This window comes from Erythrolamprus reginae, chromosome 4 (genome assembly GCF_031021105.1).
Source record: "Erythrolamprus reginae isolate rEryReg1 chromosome 4, rEryReg1.hap1, whole genome shotgun sequence".
Lineage (NCBI taxonomy): Eukaryota > Metazoa > Chordata > Lepidosauria > Squamata > Dipsadidae > Erythrolamprus > Erythrolamprus reginae.
The window spans coordinates 19850697-19866400 of NC_091953.1; the positions used below are offsets into that span (position 1 = coordinate 19850697).

At 39.1% G+C, this 15704-nt stretch overlaps 1 protein-coding gene across 1 annotated transcript in view; it reads left to right on the top strand.

The window, feature by feature from the left end:
• The first annotated feature begins 385 nt into the window (after positions 1–385).
• The window catches only part of ACAT1 (acetyl-CoA acetyltransferase 1), a 31115-nt gene continuing 15796 nt past the window's right edge, over positions 386–15704 (top strand). The window contains exons 1-7 of the mRNA XM_070749739.1: positions 386–1198; positions 5520–5567; positions 6788–6905; positions 8994–9089; positions 9933–10033; positions 11945–12088; positions 14979–15129. Of these exons, the coding sequence (XP_070605840.1) occupies positions 1163–1198; positions 5520–5567; positions 6788–6905; positions 8994–9089; positions 9933–10033; positions 11945–12088; positions 14979–15129 (694 nt within the window). The 5' untranslated portion in view covers positions 386–1162. The remainder of the gene's footprint in view (positions 1199–5519; positions 5568–6787; positions 6906–8993; positions 9090–9932; positions 10034–11944; positions 12089–14978; positions 15130–15704) is intronic.

The window sequence follows — 15704 nt, forward strand, 5'->3', positions numbered from 1 at the left end:
ACCTTGGCAACTTGAAGATATCTGGACTTCAACTCCCAGCATTCGCTGGCTGGGGAATTCTGGGAGTTGAAGTCCAAATATCTTCAAGTTGCCAAGGTTGGGAAACACTGGACTAGATGACCTACAAGGTCCTTTCCAACTCAAACAAACAAACAAACAAACAGACAGACAAACAAACAAACAAACAAACAAAATAAAATAAAAAAATTAAAAAAAAATAATCCAGAGAGAGGCAGAGAACATTTTTACTTGTGTGTGGGGCCCTGCACCTTTAAATCAGTGCTGACTCCTGCTTGGACAATCTCTGTAATTTCTTTGGCAAGGGTTTTTTTGGGGGGTGGGGTGGAGTGATTTGCCACTGACTGAGGAGGAACGAGCCCAAGTCACCCAGCCAGATTTATATCTAAGGCAGGACTAATACTAATATTGTCCTATTGCCCAAGTTTGACTGTACCTACCTGTATTGCTTTTATGTTCATACCAATACTTGCTACCTTGTACATGTTTTGACTGGCTGGCTGACTGACTGAGTGACTAACTAATAAATAAATAAAACAAATAGGGCAACGCTTTTACTTAGCAATTGGAACAAGGAGTGGGATGGGGAGATTATCTCCATCCTATCCTGCCTTGATCTACTACACCAGCTATTCTCCACCTGGATCCTTTGGAATCTGTTAGGCCGGTCGTTTTTCAAATTTGGCAGAACTGGATGAGGAATTCTGAGAATTGATGACGATACATCTTAAAAAGTCACCCAGTTTGAAAGACAGGTGTTACTATCCACGTAACTCCGCCATATTGTCTCTTACAATCATATCAACTGTCGTCTTTCCCCCCCCCCCCTTCCTGCAGGCGTTTCTTTACTTTCCTACTTCTATGGTTCTCTGACGTCACTTACTTCTTGCAAACAGGCCCGCTCTCCTCCCTCCATCCCTCTCTTTCGGGCCTCCAATGGGGATGCATCTCGTTGGCCGCGCCTACTTTTTCCCCTCCCAAGCACCGGCATTCCAAGGGAAGCGATTGGACGAAAACGCCCGTCTTTTTTTGTCTTCCCATTGGCCGGGCTGGGGGGGCGTGGCGCTCGTGCTGGTGAAGGTGACGGCAGAGGTGCTTCTCTCCTGGTTTCCAGTCGTTTGAGGTGGTCGAAGCGGGCGGCGGGATGCAGTGCGGACGGCAGGTAGCGAAGCCCCTTCTGGTGAGTAGCGGAACCGGGAGACCCGGAAGATGCATGTTTGGTCGTGGTAGGTTTGGGGACGACCCCTCCCGCCCTCCCTCCCTCGTCGTTGACCGCCACGCCATCCCTCCTCTAAAAACCCTGCTGGACTAAAGACGTATGTGTGTGTATGTATGTGTTTCCTTTCTGGACGCTTCCCTGTGCGAAGTGGGAAGGCGTGCAAGCTCTGAATCCGTTTGTTTGCCAGAGGGTCACGGGTGGAAGAGGGCCCCTTGCACTTAAGTAGAAGGGAATCTGCCAGCTTTCACGGTGATGGGAGGCATGATAATGGTAATGATATTAATACTACTACTACTACAAGTACTATTACTACAAGTACTATTTCTTCTACTACTACTACTACTACTAATAATAATAATAATAATCTGTACTTGGATCTGCGCGCATCACACGAAAATACATCACACAGTCCTAGACTCTTGGGAAGAGCTCGACTTGTGATATTGTGATACGAAATGTAGCATATAAATCTCCTTTGCTGTGTATTACTGTTTTTTTGTGAATAAAATAATAATTATAATTATAATAATAATAATAATAATAAAATTGTTTTTTAATAATTGCAAAAGGCCACCGTACGTGGATCTGCCCGCATCATACAAAAATGCATCACACAGTCCTAGATGCTAGGGAAGTGTTCGAATTGTGATATTGCAATACGAAATCCAGCCTATAAATCTCGTTTGCTGTGCATTACTGTTTTTTTGTGAATAATAATAGCCAAAAGTTCTCAGTGGACATTTGAAAACCATTGGAATTTACAAAATCTCCATCTGTCAACTGCAAAAGGCCACTTTACTGGTGTCAGCACACATAATTCGCCACTACATCACACAGTCCTAGGTCTTGGGAAGTGCCTGACTGGTGATGAAATACGAAATCCAGCATAGTGATTTTGTTTGCTGTGTTGTTGATAATAATAACAATAACTGAGTTGGAAGGGACCTTGGAGGTCTTCTAGTCTAACCCCCTGCTTAAGCAGGAAACCCTACATGACTTCATATTCATTTTACAATCGTATTACTAACTGAATAATGGCAGTGATTTAGCAAATTTTTCACTTAACAACGTAAATTTTGGGCTCAATTGTGGTCGTAAGTAGAGGACTACCTGTAAATGCCTTAGACTAGTAATTTGTATGGGGCATTTCTCCAAACTTGGTGTCTCTGCTGAACTGGTTGATTCTGGTTGATTAATTATGTGCCATCAAAAAGTTTTCAACACCTAGCGACCACATAGATAGAGTTCGAATCTCCCAATGATCAAAGGATAACTCTGAACTCATTGCCACTGTCTCTGAGTTTTACCACCTTGCTTTGGTTACCCTCTTTTCTTTCCTTCCACCTTTCCCGGCCTGTTCCAGAGAACTAGGTTTTGTGTAATGGGTCCAAATTAAGATAACTTGAACCTGATCCTTTGGGCTCCTGCAAATGAAAACTTTGGGTTAATTTGTTGAATGATTCACTGGTTTATTTTTTTTGGCTGTCCACAGTATTCTCAGAAGTCTTCACTAACACCGAAGTTCAAATGCATCAATACTTTTGTGGAAGTGATTTAGAAACTCAGATTTCAGGAGAAGGAGAATATGTGTTCCGCAAAGCAATTGGAATCCAAGACTGGTGATCTACTTTTGGAAAAATATAAATGTTCCACAAAGTGATTGATGGCAATAAGGAGGAAGGGAAAAGATCAAAGGAGTCCATCTTTTGCTTCTTCCACAGTGTGTTTGGATTAGCTATGATGTTAGAGAGCAGAGATTTAGCACACTTTAATTTTTTTTAATGGAACAGTTGTGTTTGAGGAAAGTGTGTGCAGCATGTAGTATTTCTTTGTGCTAGGAGAAGACTGAACTGGATTCTTAGCTTCTGATTCAGCTCTTTAAAGTAAAATTAGATTGGCTTGAGGTACTTTGTTAAATGACAGATTTATAATGTTTGTTGCTTCCATTTTTTTCTAGTAATAGTAAAAAAAGGCAGTGATCTCATGGTGGTCTCATTTGCAAGGTGTATTTCTATTGGTAGTTCTCAAAATTGCAACTTTTGGTATTGTTTCTATAACTCGAATCATTTATGAATAGGAATCTTGTGTTTATCATTTGTATGCAAGCATATAAAAAAATTAATCAGTAAACTCTTGGTGCTGAAATGTTTGCTATGGCAAAACAGTTCAAATAAACTTAGACACAGAACACACCTTTAAATAAAAATTAGGCAATGCCAATAGAATCTGAAAGTAAAATGAGCAACACTCATCCATCTGCACTTAAGGACATTTTTGCCATTTTATAGCAATAATTAATAATAATAATAATAACAATAACAATTTATTAGATTTGTATGCTGCCCCTCTCCAAAGACTCGGGGCGGCTCACAACAATGATAAAAACAATATTATAGTGGCACAAATCTAATATTAAAAGAAATAACTAATGGTTGCTCAACTGATAAGAATCTAAGAGTTAAAATATTTCTATGGTTAAAAGGCTACCCTGAGCTACAGATATCCATTTTAGGATGATAATTTAAAAAAAGGATGAAAACGTTTGGAATGTATGACCCAAGGTTAGAAAAGCCACACACAAATCCTTCTGTAAATAATAAAATTTGACCAATGGACAAATACAAAATAAGTGCTAAGTCCAGACAAAGGGGATCAACCTGGAAGAAATAGGTGAAATGTCAACAAGAAAAGATAGTGTTTCAGAATGTTGTAAGGAAAATAAATAAAAAATGGCATTGTTCCATTAAGGTCAAGTTGAGAAATCAAGCTGCTATAGCAAGTTCTATTGATACCCTTTGATTCTGGCAATTAACTGCTTAATATAGAGGCAGGCCAAAATAACTAATCAGAACTAAGAAGGCCTGCATGGACATATTGCAAGTGCACCTAGAATTAGACACAACTCTAAAACATCGCTACAGAGCACTGCACACCAAGACCGCTAGACACAAGAACAGTTTTTTTCCAAACGCCATCATTCTACTAAACAAATAATTCCCTCAACACTGTCAGACTTTCTACTAAATCTGCACTTCTATTCTACTAGTTTTTCTCATCATTCCTATCACCCATTTCCTCCCATGTTGACTGTATGACTGTAACTTGTTGCTTATATCCTAAGATTTTTATTAATATTGCTTCTTCATTGCTTATTTGACCCCTATGACAATCAAGTGTCGTACCACATGATTCTTGACAAATGTATATTTTATTTTATGTACGCAGAGAGCATATGCACCAAGACAAATTCCTTGTGTGTCCAATCACACTTGGCCAATAAAAATTCTATTCTATTCTATAAGATGGCAAGGCAGAAGTCAGTAAAAACTCTAGCCTTACAGAGGGTGAAGGAGGAGAGAATGAGCATCAGTAGCTGTGGCTACTGAATGATTACATTCGTTTTAACCTACTAACCCAAGTATGGTTATACTTCATAAATTGTTATGATTAATGTTAATTATTATTTTTTTAAAAAAAATATAGTTTATTGGTTTTTTAAGAAAGGAAAAAAAAGAGAGGGGAATAGGGATACAGAAAGTAAGGGGGATACAGAACAATAGACATGCTTTAACATAAGATATATATAATTATATATACATAACAATATATTAATTGTTATGATTAATAAATTATGGTAAATTATGATTATTATTGTGATTATTATGATTATTATGATTCTTGATGAACTTTTATTTTATGTACACTGAGAGTATGTGCACCAAGACAAATTCATTGTGTATCAAATCACACTTAGCCAATAAAATTATTTTCTGTTCTATTCTATGTGAAGTTTGAATGAATGAATGAATGACTTTTATTGCAATAACTTTGATCAAGTTTCCCTCTGTATATCCTCTGCCTCTCTGATGCCTGCTTATGGATCTCTATGCAGTTTGTACTGTAGAGCATAATATCCAAAAGTGGCTTTTTTAAGAGGCAAGTGGACTTTCTGGTTTTTTTTTTCTTTGAAGATGTTTCACTTCTCATCCAAGAAGCTTCTTCAGCTTCTGACAGTCCTTCCATTCCCCACCATACAGTCCAATAGTGGGTTCTATTACCTGGATGATTGAGAATCTCCATAGACATATAGAACATACTATACTTTTAACGATAAAAATATTTAAAAATTGAACATTTTTGTGATGATTCTGTCATTCATTATCTTTCTTGATGATCTCTAGTCCCCACCCCAAAATCTGACGGTAGTATGCACTCGTTCTTTCTGTTCTGCATGTTAAAAGTTCATTTCGCATTATAGTAAATGCTCTAATCTGTTTTGCAGGCATTAAGATTTTCAAGCCGAAGGTACTCATCACAACGTGGTTTAAATGTGAGTATTGCTAAAATAATATCATAGAATAGTGTCTCCAGACTATGTTTATTTTATAAAGACGTAGTGTTTATCTACTAGAAGTAGTTTATCTACTATTAGTTTGTCTACTAATCAGAAAAGCATGAGCAAGAACAGTATATTGTTGCATGTAGTTTTGTCCTAAGTAAGCAACTTTAAATTATTATTTTTAGTGCATTTCTAAAAGTACATTGCTTTCTCAAAACCTTTGATGCCAAAATAAGCCAGATGTGTGTCCAGAATGCCACAGATGCTTTTACTACTGCAGGAAGTCTAGACTGCTTATAATTTGACTCACAAATATTGTCATTAAAAAAATCCCCTTTTTTTCTTAATCCTTGAAATTATTAATGCATGTAAAATTATCATGCTTTTTGACCCTCTCTTGAAAAAGCAGAAGGAAGGTTTTCCATTATATGGTTTAAGTTGTTTAATTAACAACTGTAATTTTACTGAGAAGTTAGTGTACTGCATTTATTTATTCATTTGATTTTTTATGCTGCCCTTCTCCTTAGACTCAGGGCGGCTTACAACATGTTAGCAATAGCACTTTTTAACAGAGCCAGCATATTGTCCCCACAATCCGGGTCCTCATTTTACCCACCTCGGAAGGATGGAAGGCTGAGTCAACCTTGAGCCGGTGATGAGATTTGAACCGCTGACCTACAGATCTATAGTCAGCTTCAGTGACCTGCAGTACATCACTCTACCTGCTGCACCACCCCGGCTCCCTTGAATTTATTTATTTGAATAACTAGATTTAGATTTATTGCTTCAATAATCAATGGTATGAATTGAATATTCTTAGAATCTAAAGCAGGGATGTCAAACTTGATTTCATTGAGGGTTGCATGTGTTTGATCTTGGGGGGGACGGGGGGGCATGGCCAGCTCGACATCACTCGTGTCGGGGACATCCATGACAGCCGAAACTCTCGGACAGCGGAAAAGGGTTCCCAAGCTCTATTTTTGGCTGTGATAGCTTCCTGTAACCCTCTGCCAGCAAAAATGGAGCTTGGGAGAACCGCCCACAAGCCTCCCGCGCTCCTTTTTCACTGTGGATCAGTCTTTTGCTGTTTCCAGGACAGCCTCATGGGCCAGATCTAAGCACCCTGCGGGCCTTGAGTTTGACACACTTGATCTAAAGCATAATTCTGAAAACCCTTTCAGTTAAACTGATGTAATGCTTTTGCTTTTCAGGAGGTAGTTATTGTGAGTGCTGTCCGGACACCTATAGGATCTTTCCAAAGCTCCCTTTTCTCACTGCCAGCCACTAACCTTGGTTCCATTGCAATTAAAGGAGCAATAGAGAAAGCAGGTAGGTAAAGAAGGTCCAATCTTGCTTTTGTTCCATTATTTAATCTTATTGATTTTACCAATGAAGAAGATGGAGTTAATTGATTAGCAAAAAGACATTAATTTTAATGTTGATTAGAAACCTCTTCTGGACTTACTATGTGAAATAGAAGGAGTAAAATTATAATAATGATAGAAACAATAACAGTTGCCGATAGTCCTTGACTTATGACCACAATTGAGCCTGTAGTTAAGATCGTAAGTCATGAATGGTAGTTAATAGGCTATCATGTGACTGTGCCTAGTTTTATTATTCTTTTTGTGGTGGTTGTTAAGCGGACGTTAGTCATTAAGCGAACCTATTCTTTACTATGGTGCATTTTTTGCCAGAAGTAAACACTGGATTCTGGCAAAAACATAAATCACGGTCATGTGGCCATTGTTGCAAACAGTCATTAATGTGGGATGATTGCTAACCATCCAAAATACAACAATGTGACTAGGCTGGGGTGGGGTGTGGAGCATAGCTGTCCTAATTTCAGGTTTGGGCTGCAAGTACCTTTTTTGGAGTCCATTGTAACTGGCCACCAAGCATCCAGTCGAAAGCCAAAGGTTACCTATACTGAACCGCGGTGGAGCAGTGGTTAGAGTGCAGTACTGCAGTCTACTACTGCTGGCTGCCTGCAATTCAGCAGTTTGATTCTCACCAGCTCAAGGTTGACTCAGCTTTCCATCCTTCTGAGGTGGGTAAAATGAGGACCCAAATTGTTGGGGGGATTATGTGGACACTGTAAAACACTTAGAGAAGGCTTTAAAAGCACTGTAAAGTGGTAAATAAGTCTAAGTACTATTGCTATAAACCATAACAAAGTTCAATTTAAATTTATATTTATAACTCTTGTAAAGGAAAATCAAAAGTAATTTCTTTTTATTTCTTTTTTTTCTTGTTTCTGCATTTTTGACTTTGTTCGCTCTTTACTTTTTTCTCTCTCTTAATTGTATTAGATCTTGTTTTTTTTAATCAATAAAATTATCTTTTTAAAAATCTCATTAATTTTACCAATATAGTAGTAAGATGAAAGATACCAGTTATAATTATATACTTGAATATGTGCTCCTAAGACTTTTGTCTTTTTCATTTTTTTCCTGGATTATATAAAATTGTTTGTTTGTTTGTTTATTTATTTATTGATTTATTGATTGATTGGATTTGTATGCCGCCCCTCTCCGAAGACTCGGGACGGCTAACAGCAATAATAAGACAGCATATAATAATAATCCAATACTAAAAACAATTAAAAACCCATTATAATAAAAACCAAACAGACATACCATACATAAAATTGTAACCGCCTAGGGGGAAAGAGTATCTCAGTTCCCCCATGCCTAGCGGCAGAGGTGGGTTTTAAGTAGCTTACAAAAGGCAAGGAGGGTGGGGGCAATTCTAATCTCTGGGGGGAGTTGGTTCCAGAGGGCTGGGGCCACCACAGAGAAGGCTCTTCCCCTGGGTCCTGCCAAGCGGCATTGTTTAGTTGATAGGACCCAGAGAAGACCCACTCTGTGGGACCTAACTGGTTGCTGGGATTCGTGCAGCAGAAGGCGGTCCCGGAGATAATCTGGTCCGGTGCCATGAAGGGCTTTATAGGTCATAACCAACACTTTGAATTGTGACCGGAAACTGATCGGCAACCAATGCAGACTGTGGAGTGTTGGTGTTACATGGGCATATTTGGAAAAGCCCATGATTGCTCTCGCAGCTGTTGGTTTACTTGAAAGGGGTCAGTCAGTCTTAACTTTCTTGTGAAAGGTAAGGAAAAAATATGAATGTCAGTGCCTTGAATTTTATACTTTTGAACAAAGTTTTTCTTAACAGAGGTTAGATAGCAGAAGACTTTTCTAGTTGCATTCGGCTGGATGCGGTTATATACATGATTGACACCTTTCAGAAGGAGTTTTCTGGGAGATTCCATCCTTGAATGGCCGAATTTTGCACATCCTGTTTTCTGCGGAAACACAGGTTACAGGTGTAGAGAATTAATTTTGAATCCTTGTTGGGCTTACGTTACAAGGCTACCCCTTCCATAAGTATCATACATATTTCTCTTCTTAGGCATCCCTCTTCAAGAAGTGAAAGAAGTATACATGGGAAATGTTATCCAGGCTGGAGAAGGACAGGCTCCGGCGAGACAAGCGACCCTTGGTGCCGGTACTAAGATTATTTTCATTATTTGACATATATCTTAGATTTATTTCAGTAAATCAAAATGTTTTAGATGCAGTTACGTAGTGTCTCAATGTCCATTTGTATATGCTAAAAAAGGAGGACGTTTTTGGGATAGGTCATTTTATTTATTTATTTATTTATTATTTATTAGATTTGTATGCCGCCCCTCTCCGTAGACTCGGGGCGGCTCACAACAATAACAAAGACAATGTAAGAACAAATCTAATAATTTTAAAAACACTAAAAACCCCATTATTAAAAGCAAACATACACACAAACATACCATGTATAAACTGTATAGGCCCGGGGGAGATGTCTCAGTTCCCCCGTTCCTGACGGCAGAGATGGGTCTTAGGAACTTTACAAAAGGCAAGGAGGGTGGGGGCAGTTCTAATCTCCGGGGGGAGCTGTTTCTAGAGGGTCGGGGACGCCACAGAGAAGGCTCTTCTCCTGGGTCCCGCCAAACGACATTGTTTAGTCGACGGGACCCGGAGAAGGCCAACTCTGTGGGACCTAACCGGTCGCTGGGATTCGTGCGGCAGAAGGTAGTCCCGGAGATATTCTGGTCTGATGCCATGAAGGGCTTTATAGGTCATAACCAACACTTTGAATTGTGACCGGAAATTGATCGGCAACCAATGCAGACTGCGGAGTGTTGGTGTAACATGGGCATATCTTGGGAAGCCCGTGATTGCTCTCGCAGCTGCATTCTGCACGATCTGACGTTTCCGAACACTTTTCAAAGGTAGCCCCATGTAGAGTCATATTTACATTTTGCTTGCAGTTCTTATTATTGTCTTATTAGTTTATCTTTATTTGGCACAGGCTTACCAATTTCTACTCCTTGCACAACTGTCAACAAAGTTTGTGCTTCTGGAATGAAATCTATTATGATGGCAGCTCAGAGTTTGATGTGTGGGAGTCAGGTAAGATATTCTGTGCTTTCACGATTTGTGGGTCTATATGAACTTTGAACTTCTTTATTTCAAAGCAAAGCAAGCAGGTCACAATTCTTAGTCTACAAATGACCATTGTTGGTTAAAAAAAGTATTGTGAATGAAATATTGAACTGATACTCTTGAATATCAAGTGAAAAGTATCAATTGAAAGATTAAAAAAAAAAATTCTACCCCAGATGTTGGTGACTGAATTTTTTTTTAAAAATGTGTTATTTATCCTTTTTAAGAAAAACTATTTTTTACTACTAACCACATATGTTTCAGCATTACATAATTTATAAGAATCTATGATATTTTATGTACGATTTGATTTTTGATAAATAAATGAGTACCGGTATGTTACATATTTAGGTGATACTTAATTTCCCCCCATTTATTTGGTTTTTAAATTTTATTTTGGTACATTGTTTTTGTACGTTATTCTATCGGTATTTCTTTTTTTTTAAAAAATGCAGTAAAATAAAATAAGTCCTAAGTGTATAGGGCTCTTTATTTAATGATAATAATGCTAATAATAATAATGCTAATAATAATAATGCTAATAATAATAATAATAATAATAATAATAATAATAATACATTTATTGTCATTGTCAATACAATGAATTGTCATTGGCAACGAAAGTCGTGTGACACCCAGAGACCAGTCCCACCATACATAAAATCAGAATAGGTAAATTTAAAAATAGAATAAAAAATAGAATAAAAATTCCCCACCCTGAACCACTCAACCATCTACATGACAAACCGAGTAATATTGTCCAACAGTTCACTGATGGTGACCCTTTAGCTCGTTGTTAAGTGCGAGTATAGCTCTGGGATAAAAACTATTCAGGAAATGTGTGGTCCGAGTTCTAGTTGTTCTGTATCTTCTGCCAGAAGGCAACAGTTCAAAAAGATTGTAAGCAGGATGAGAAGAGTCTTTGAGAATGTTATGCACCTTCCTAGAACAGCGAGATGTGAAGATGTCATCCAGGGCGGGTAGCTGGAGCCCAATAATGTTCTGGGCAGTTTTAATAATTCTATGTAGAACTTTTTTGTTCGCTACAGAGCTGCTCCCATTCCAAGCTAGAATGCCGTATGTCAAGACACTCTCAATGGTGCTGCGATAGTAGGACAACAGTAGATGCTGAGATAAATTTATCTTCCTGAGCACAAAAGTACAGCCTCTTTTGTGCCTTCTTCACAAGCATGTTAACATTCATAGTCCATGAGAGGTCCTCTGAGATATAAGTGCCCAGAAATTTGAAACTACCAACCCTCTCCACCTCCTCGCCATTTATGTGCAATGGTGAATATACATCTTTCTTCCTCCTAAAGTCAATTATCAGTTCTTTAGTTTTTTTGGTGTTAAGTGTAAGATTGTTTTCTTTACACCATAATGTCAGCCCTTGTACTTCATTTCTATAAGCAGACTCATTGTTCTCATTTAGGTCCTTTTCAATTTCAGCACCCTTAAAAATCTTCTGTAGACGGTTGAGATATTTGGAAGTGGCGTATTCTCCCTTTCTGTTCTATCATGGAAACATTTCATACACAACTGGATTCAATTCCAAGTACCATCTTCTTTTAACGACCTCATAATCCCTTGCGGGGTGGAGTCTGAGCAACTGAATGGAGCTAGCAGAGTGTTTTAATGGCTGGGTGCCCTTCCTATCACCATTGTTGTTCAGCAGATATATGCTATGTGTTCCCAGTTAGAGAAATATCTGCCTCTGCCTAGGATTGACCTTACAGCCTCCTGATTGTGAGGCGAGAGTTCCATCTCTAGGTCACCGTGCCGCTCCATTCAATTCCAAGTATTTTTCATATTGTTACATGCATGCGTATACGTGTATGTATGTATCCATGCTAATTAGCTGTAAAATCTTCTAAACAGGATGTGATGGTGGCTGGTGGGATGGAAAGCATGTCAAATGTCCCCTACACCATGACCAGAGGAACAACGCCTTACGGAGGAGTAAAGCTTGAAGATTTGATTGTCAAAGATGGCTTGACAGATGTTTACAACAAGATTCACATGGTAAATGCTAATGTCCTGGGACTGTATTTCATTCTAAACTCTTAAATACTTTTGAATATTTTTTGAATAAAAGCAAATTGCTAGAGTTCATTTAACATGTAGTTTCCCCCAATTCTGCTGGCACAGAGCATGGTTGGGCAGAACTGAACCTTATAGAATGGTGCCATGCCCAGAAAGCAACAGTCAATTCGTTTTTCTATAATAATAATAACAACAACAGAGTTGGAAGGGACCTTGGAGGTCTTCTAGTCCAACCCCCTGCTTAGGGAGGAAACCCTACACTACTTCAGACAGATGGTTATCCAACATCTTCTTAAAAACCTCCAGTGTTGGAGCATTCACAATTTCTGGAGGCAAGCTGTTCCACTGATTAAATTTTTTAATTGTCAGGAAATTTCTCCTTAGTTCTAAGTTACTTCTCTCCTTGTTTAGTTTCCACCCATTGTTTCTTGTTCTACCCTCAGGTGCTTTGGAAAATAGTTTGACTCCCTCTTCTTTGTGGCAACCCCTGAGATATTGGAACACTTCTTTTCCTGTTTTAATCACATGTCCTAATGTCATTATTTTCCTAATTGCTGGCTATTAATGTGAAACAGAATAGGATAGGATTGGATTGGATTGGATTCTTTATTGGCCAAATGTGATTGGACACATAAGGAATTTGTCTTTGGCGCATATGCTCTCACTGAACATAAAAGAAAAGATACATTTGTCAAGAATTATGAGGCACAACACTAAATGACTGCCGTAGGGTACAAATAAGCAACCAAAAAAACAATCAATATTACAGGGCTGGAAAACAATTGTTCAAAGCATTAAGACAAATGAATATTAATAGGAATGGAAGAACCCAGCAAACAAGTATTTTGTAAACCTCCCAGAATGTTTGGGAATTGAGCAATGTATCAATTTTAATAATAAAATAGAATAAAATAAAATATAATTTGAGTTCCAGCCTCTTTTGAAATTGTTTCCACAAGGTTCACAGAGTTAAATGCCTGGTTTTCCATTGTCACATAGTCATACATGTATGTTTTACTTGGATACATTTTCTACTTGGGTGTGTGAGGATGAGTCTATTAGATAAATTCTAATATCCAAATATAGGTTATCTCTTCACAATACAAGAGGTTTTAAAAAAGTACTTGCATGCTATTTTTCTGTTTTAAGATTAAAAAAAAACATCTCAAGCTTATTAGTAGGAACAAACAGGTAATAGGTAAAAACAAACAGGTAAAAACCTATTTTGATTAGTTAGAAGTTGTTGTCACTTAAGAGATGCTACAGACAACATCTATATATGGGGTTGATAGTTTACAATCTTCTAAAATGACCTGAAAGGCTAAGGCTGCTGAAGTCATTTAAAAGCTTTCTATTCAAATCTTTTTTTAAATTTCTTATTGGGCTGTGATTAAAACAGGTAGTCTTCAAATAATGACCAGTAGTAACTCATCACAGTTGTAGCTCATGATAGTCGTGAAATGAGTGGTCACATGACCAACCTTATTTTTATGACTTTTCCCCCCACTGGGTTGTTAAGTGAATCATGGTCATTAAGTGAATCGGTGGTTATTATCCAGTGGGGGGTATTTAAGCAAACAGATGGCTCATTTTGATGTAGTTTTACAAAAAACTAAGTAAATAAATAAATTTACTGGCAAAAATTAAAAAATGTGGCTCTGTGCTCATGGCACATTGTAAATAGAGTGGTACCTCGTGATACGAACCCCTCGTGATACGAACACTTCGAGATACGAACCCGGGGTTCAGAAAGTTTTTGCCTCTTCTTATGAACTTTTTTCGCCTTACGAACCCACCGCAGATCGCAAAATGGCGCTCCGCTGGGCGCCGCCTGCCTGTCACCTTTTAAAACAGCCGGGGGGCTTCTCGGGGTTCTCCCGAACCCGGAAATTTGGCAAAAGTCCGGGTTCGGGAGGCCGCCGAGAAGCGCCGCCGCCCACCTGTCACCTTCTTAAACAGCAGGGGGGCTTCTCGGCGTTCTCCCAAACCCAAACCCGGAAGTTCGGCAAAAGTTCGGGTTCGGGTTCCGGAGGCTGCCGAGAAGCGCCCAGCTATTTCAGAAAGTTACAGCCGGGCGCCGCCGCTCAGTGGAGCGCCATTTTTGTAGTCAGCGGCAGCGTTTTGGCCGATCTGGAGGCTGGAAAGGAGGTGAGGAATCCCAATAGGGAATTCCATGGGCGGAGCTTTGACGTCATGAAGATGTCCTTCCTGGAGGCCACGTTTCGGGCAAGAAGCCCCCCGGCTGTTTTAAAAGGTGACAGATGGGCGGCGGCGCCCAGCGGAGTGCCATTTTGTGATTTCCCCCCTCCCCTTGCATGCATTAATCGCTTTTACATTGTTTCCAATGGGAAACATTGTTTCGTGTTACGAACTTTTCGCCTTACGAACCTCCTTCCGGAACCAAATAGGTTCGCAAGACGAGGTATTACTGTAGTCAGAAATGTGGTCTGATTGCCAAGCACCTGAATGCAATCATGTGACAAAGAGAGGAGGCGACCATCAGAATTTTGAATCTGAATTTTGAATACCACTCAGGTGAGTCCTTTGAATGGTTGTTAAGTGACCAATCATAAGTCAAAGACTATCTACTGTATTATTCTAAATGTCCAGTGAATATGAGCAAAGGAAGTTTGTATTATACTTGTACCACACTTAAGTTCATTTATTCAGTTAAATTATCAATTGCTGAAAATGTTTTACTTCAAAGCTGCTACCCATTATCTTGTAGTGCATGAGGTATAGGGATTAGGAATTTAAGATTAATTCAAACCACATGCACTATAAATAAACTATATGCAACATGAGATATGTAAATGATCTTTATGTTTTACAAATCCTCATACTTCCTTTTATCCCTCACTGCCCCCAGGGTAATTGTGCTGAGAATACTGCTAAGAAATTATCTATATCAAGGGAAGATCAAGATACTTATGCTATAAAATCCTATACCAAAAGCAAGGAAGGTTGGGAATCTGGAATATTTGCAAAGGAAGTTGTGCCTGTTACTATTTCTCAAAAAGGTAGCATGGGTTAATATACTTCTCCATTTTAAATTGTTTTGACATATGGCATGTTTCATTTTCGGAATGTGAAATCCAATATAGGAGTAGTAGAGGACTTTGTTTAAATTCTCAAATGTTATTTTCTTAATTGTCTCCAGCATCAATGCATATTTGGATTATAAGTGAAACATAATTTAAATTGGAATCCACTCATATACTAGAACCATGATGGTGAGCCTACGGCATACCTGCCACAGGTGGCACGCAGCGCCCTCTCTGTGGGCATACGAACCGTTGCCCTAGTTTAGCTCCACCACACATGCGTGCATACCTCCTGCTGTGCAGCTGGTTGTTGGGTCTCTGCTGTGCACAGGGTGGCACATGCGCGAGGGGATGGGAAGCATGCAAGGGGCACGTATGCGCAGGGGTAGGGCACATGCACGGGGACCAGGTGTGCATTGCATTTTGGGGGTTCATGAAGTACATTTGCATGTGCATGCTTTGCGCACTCACTCCAGGTAAGGTTAGCCATTACAGTGTTCCCTCGCTTTTCATGGGGGATGCGTTCCGAGACCGCCTGCGAAAGTCGAATT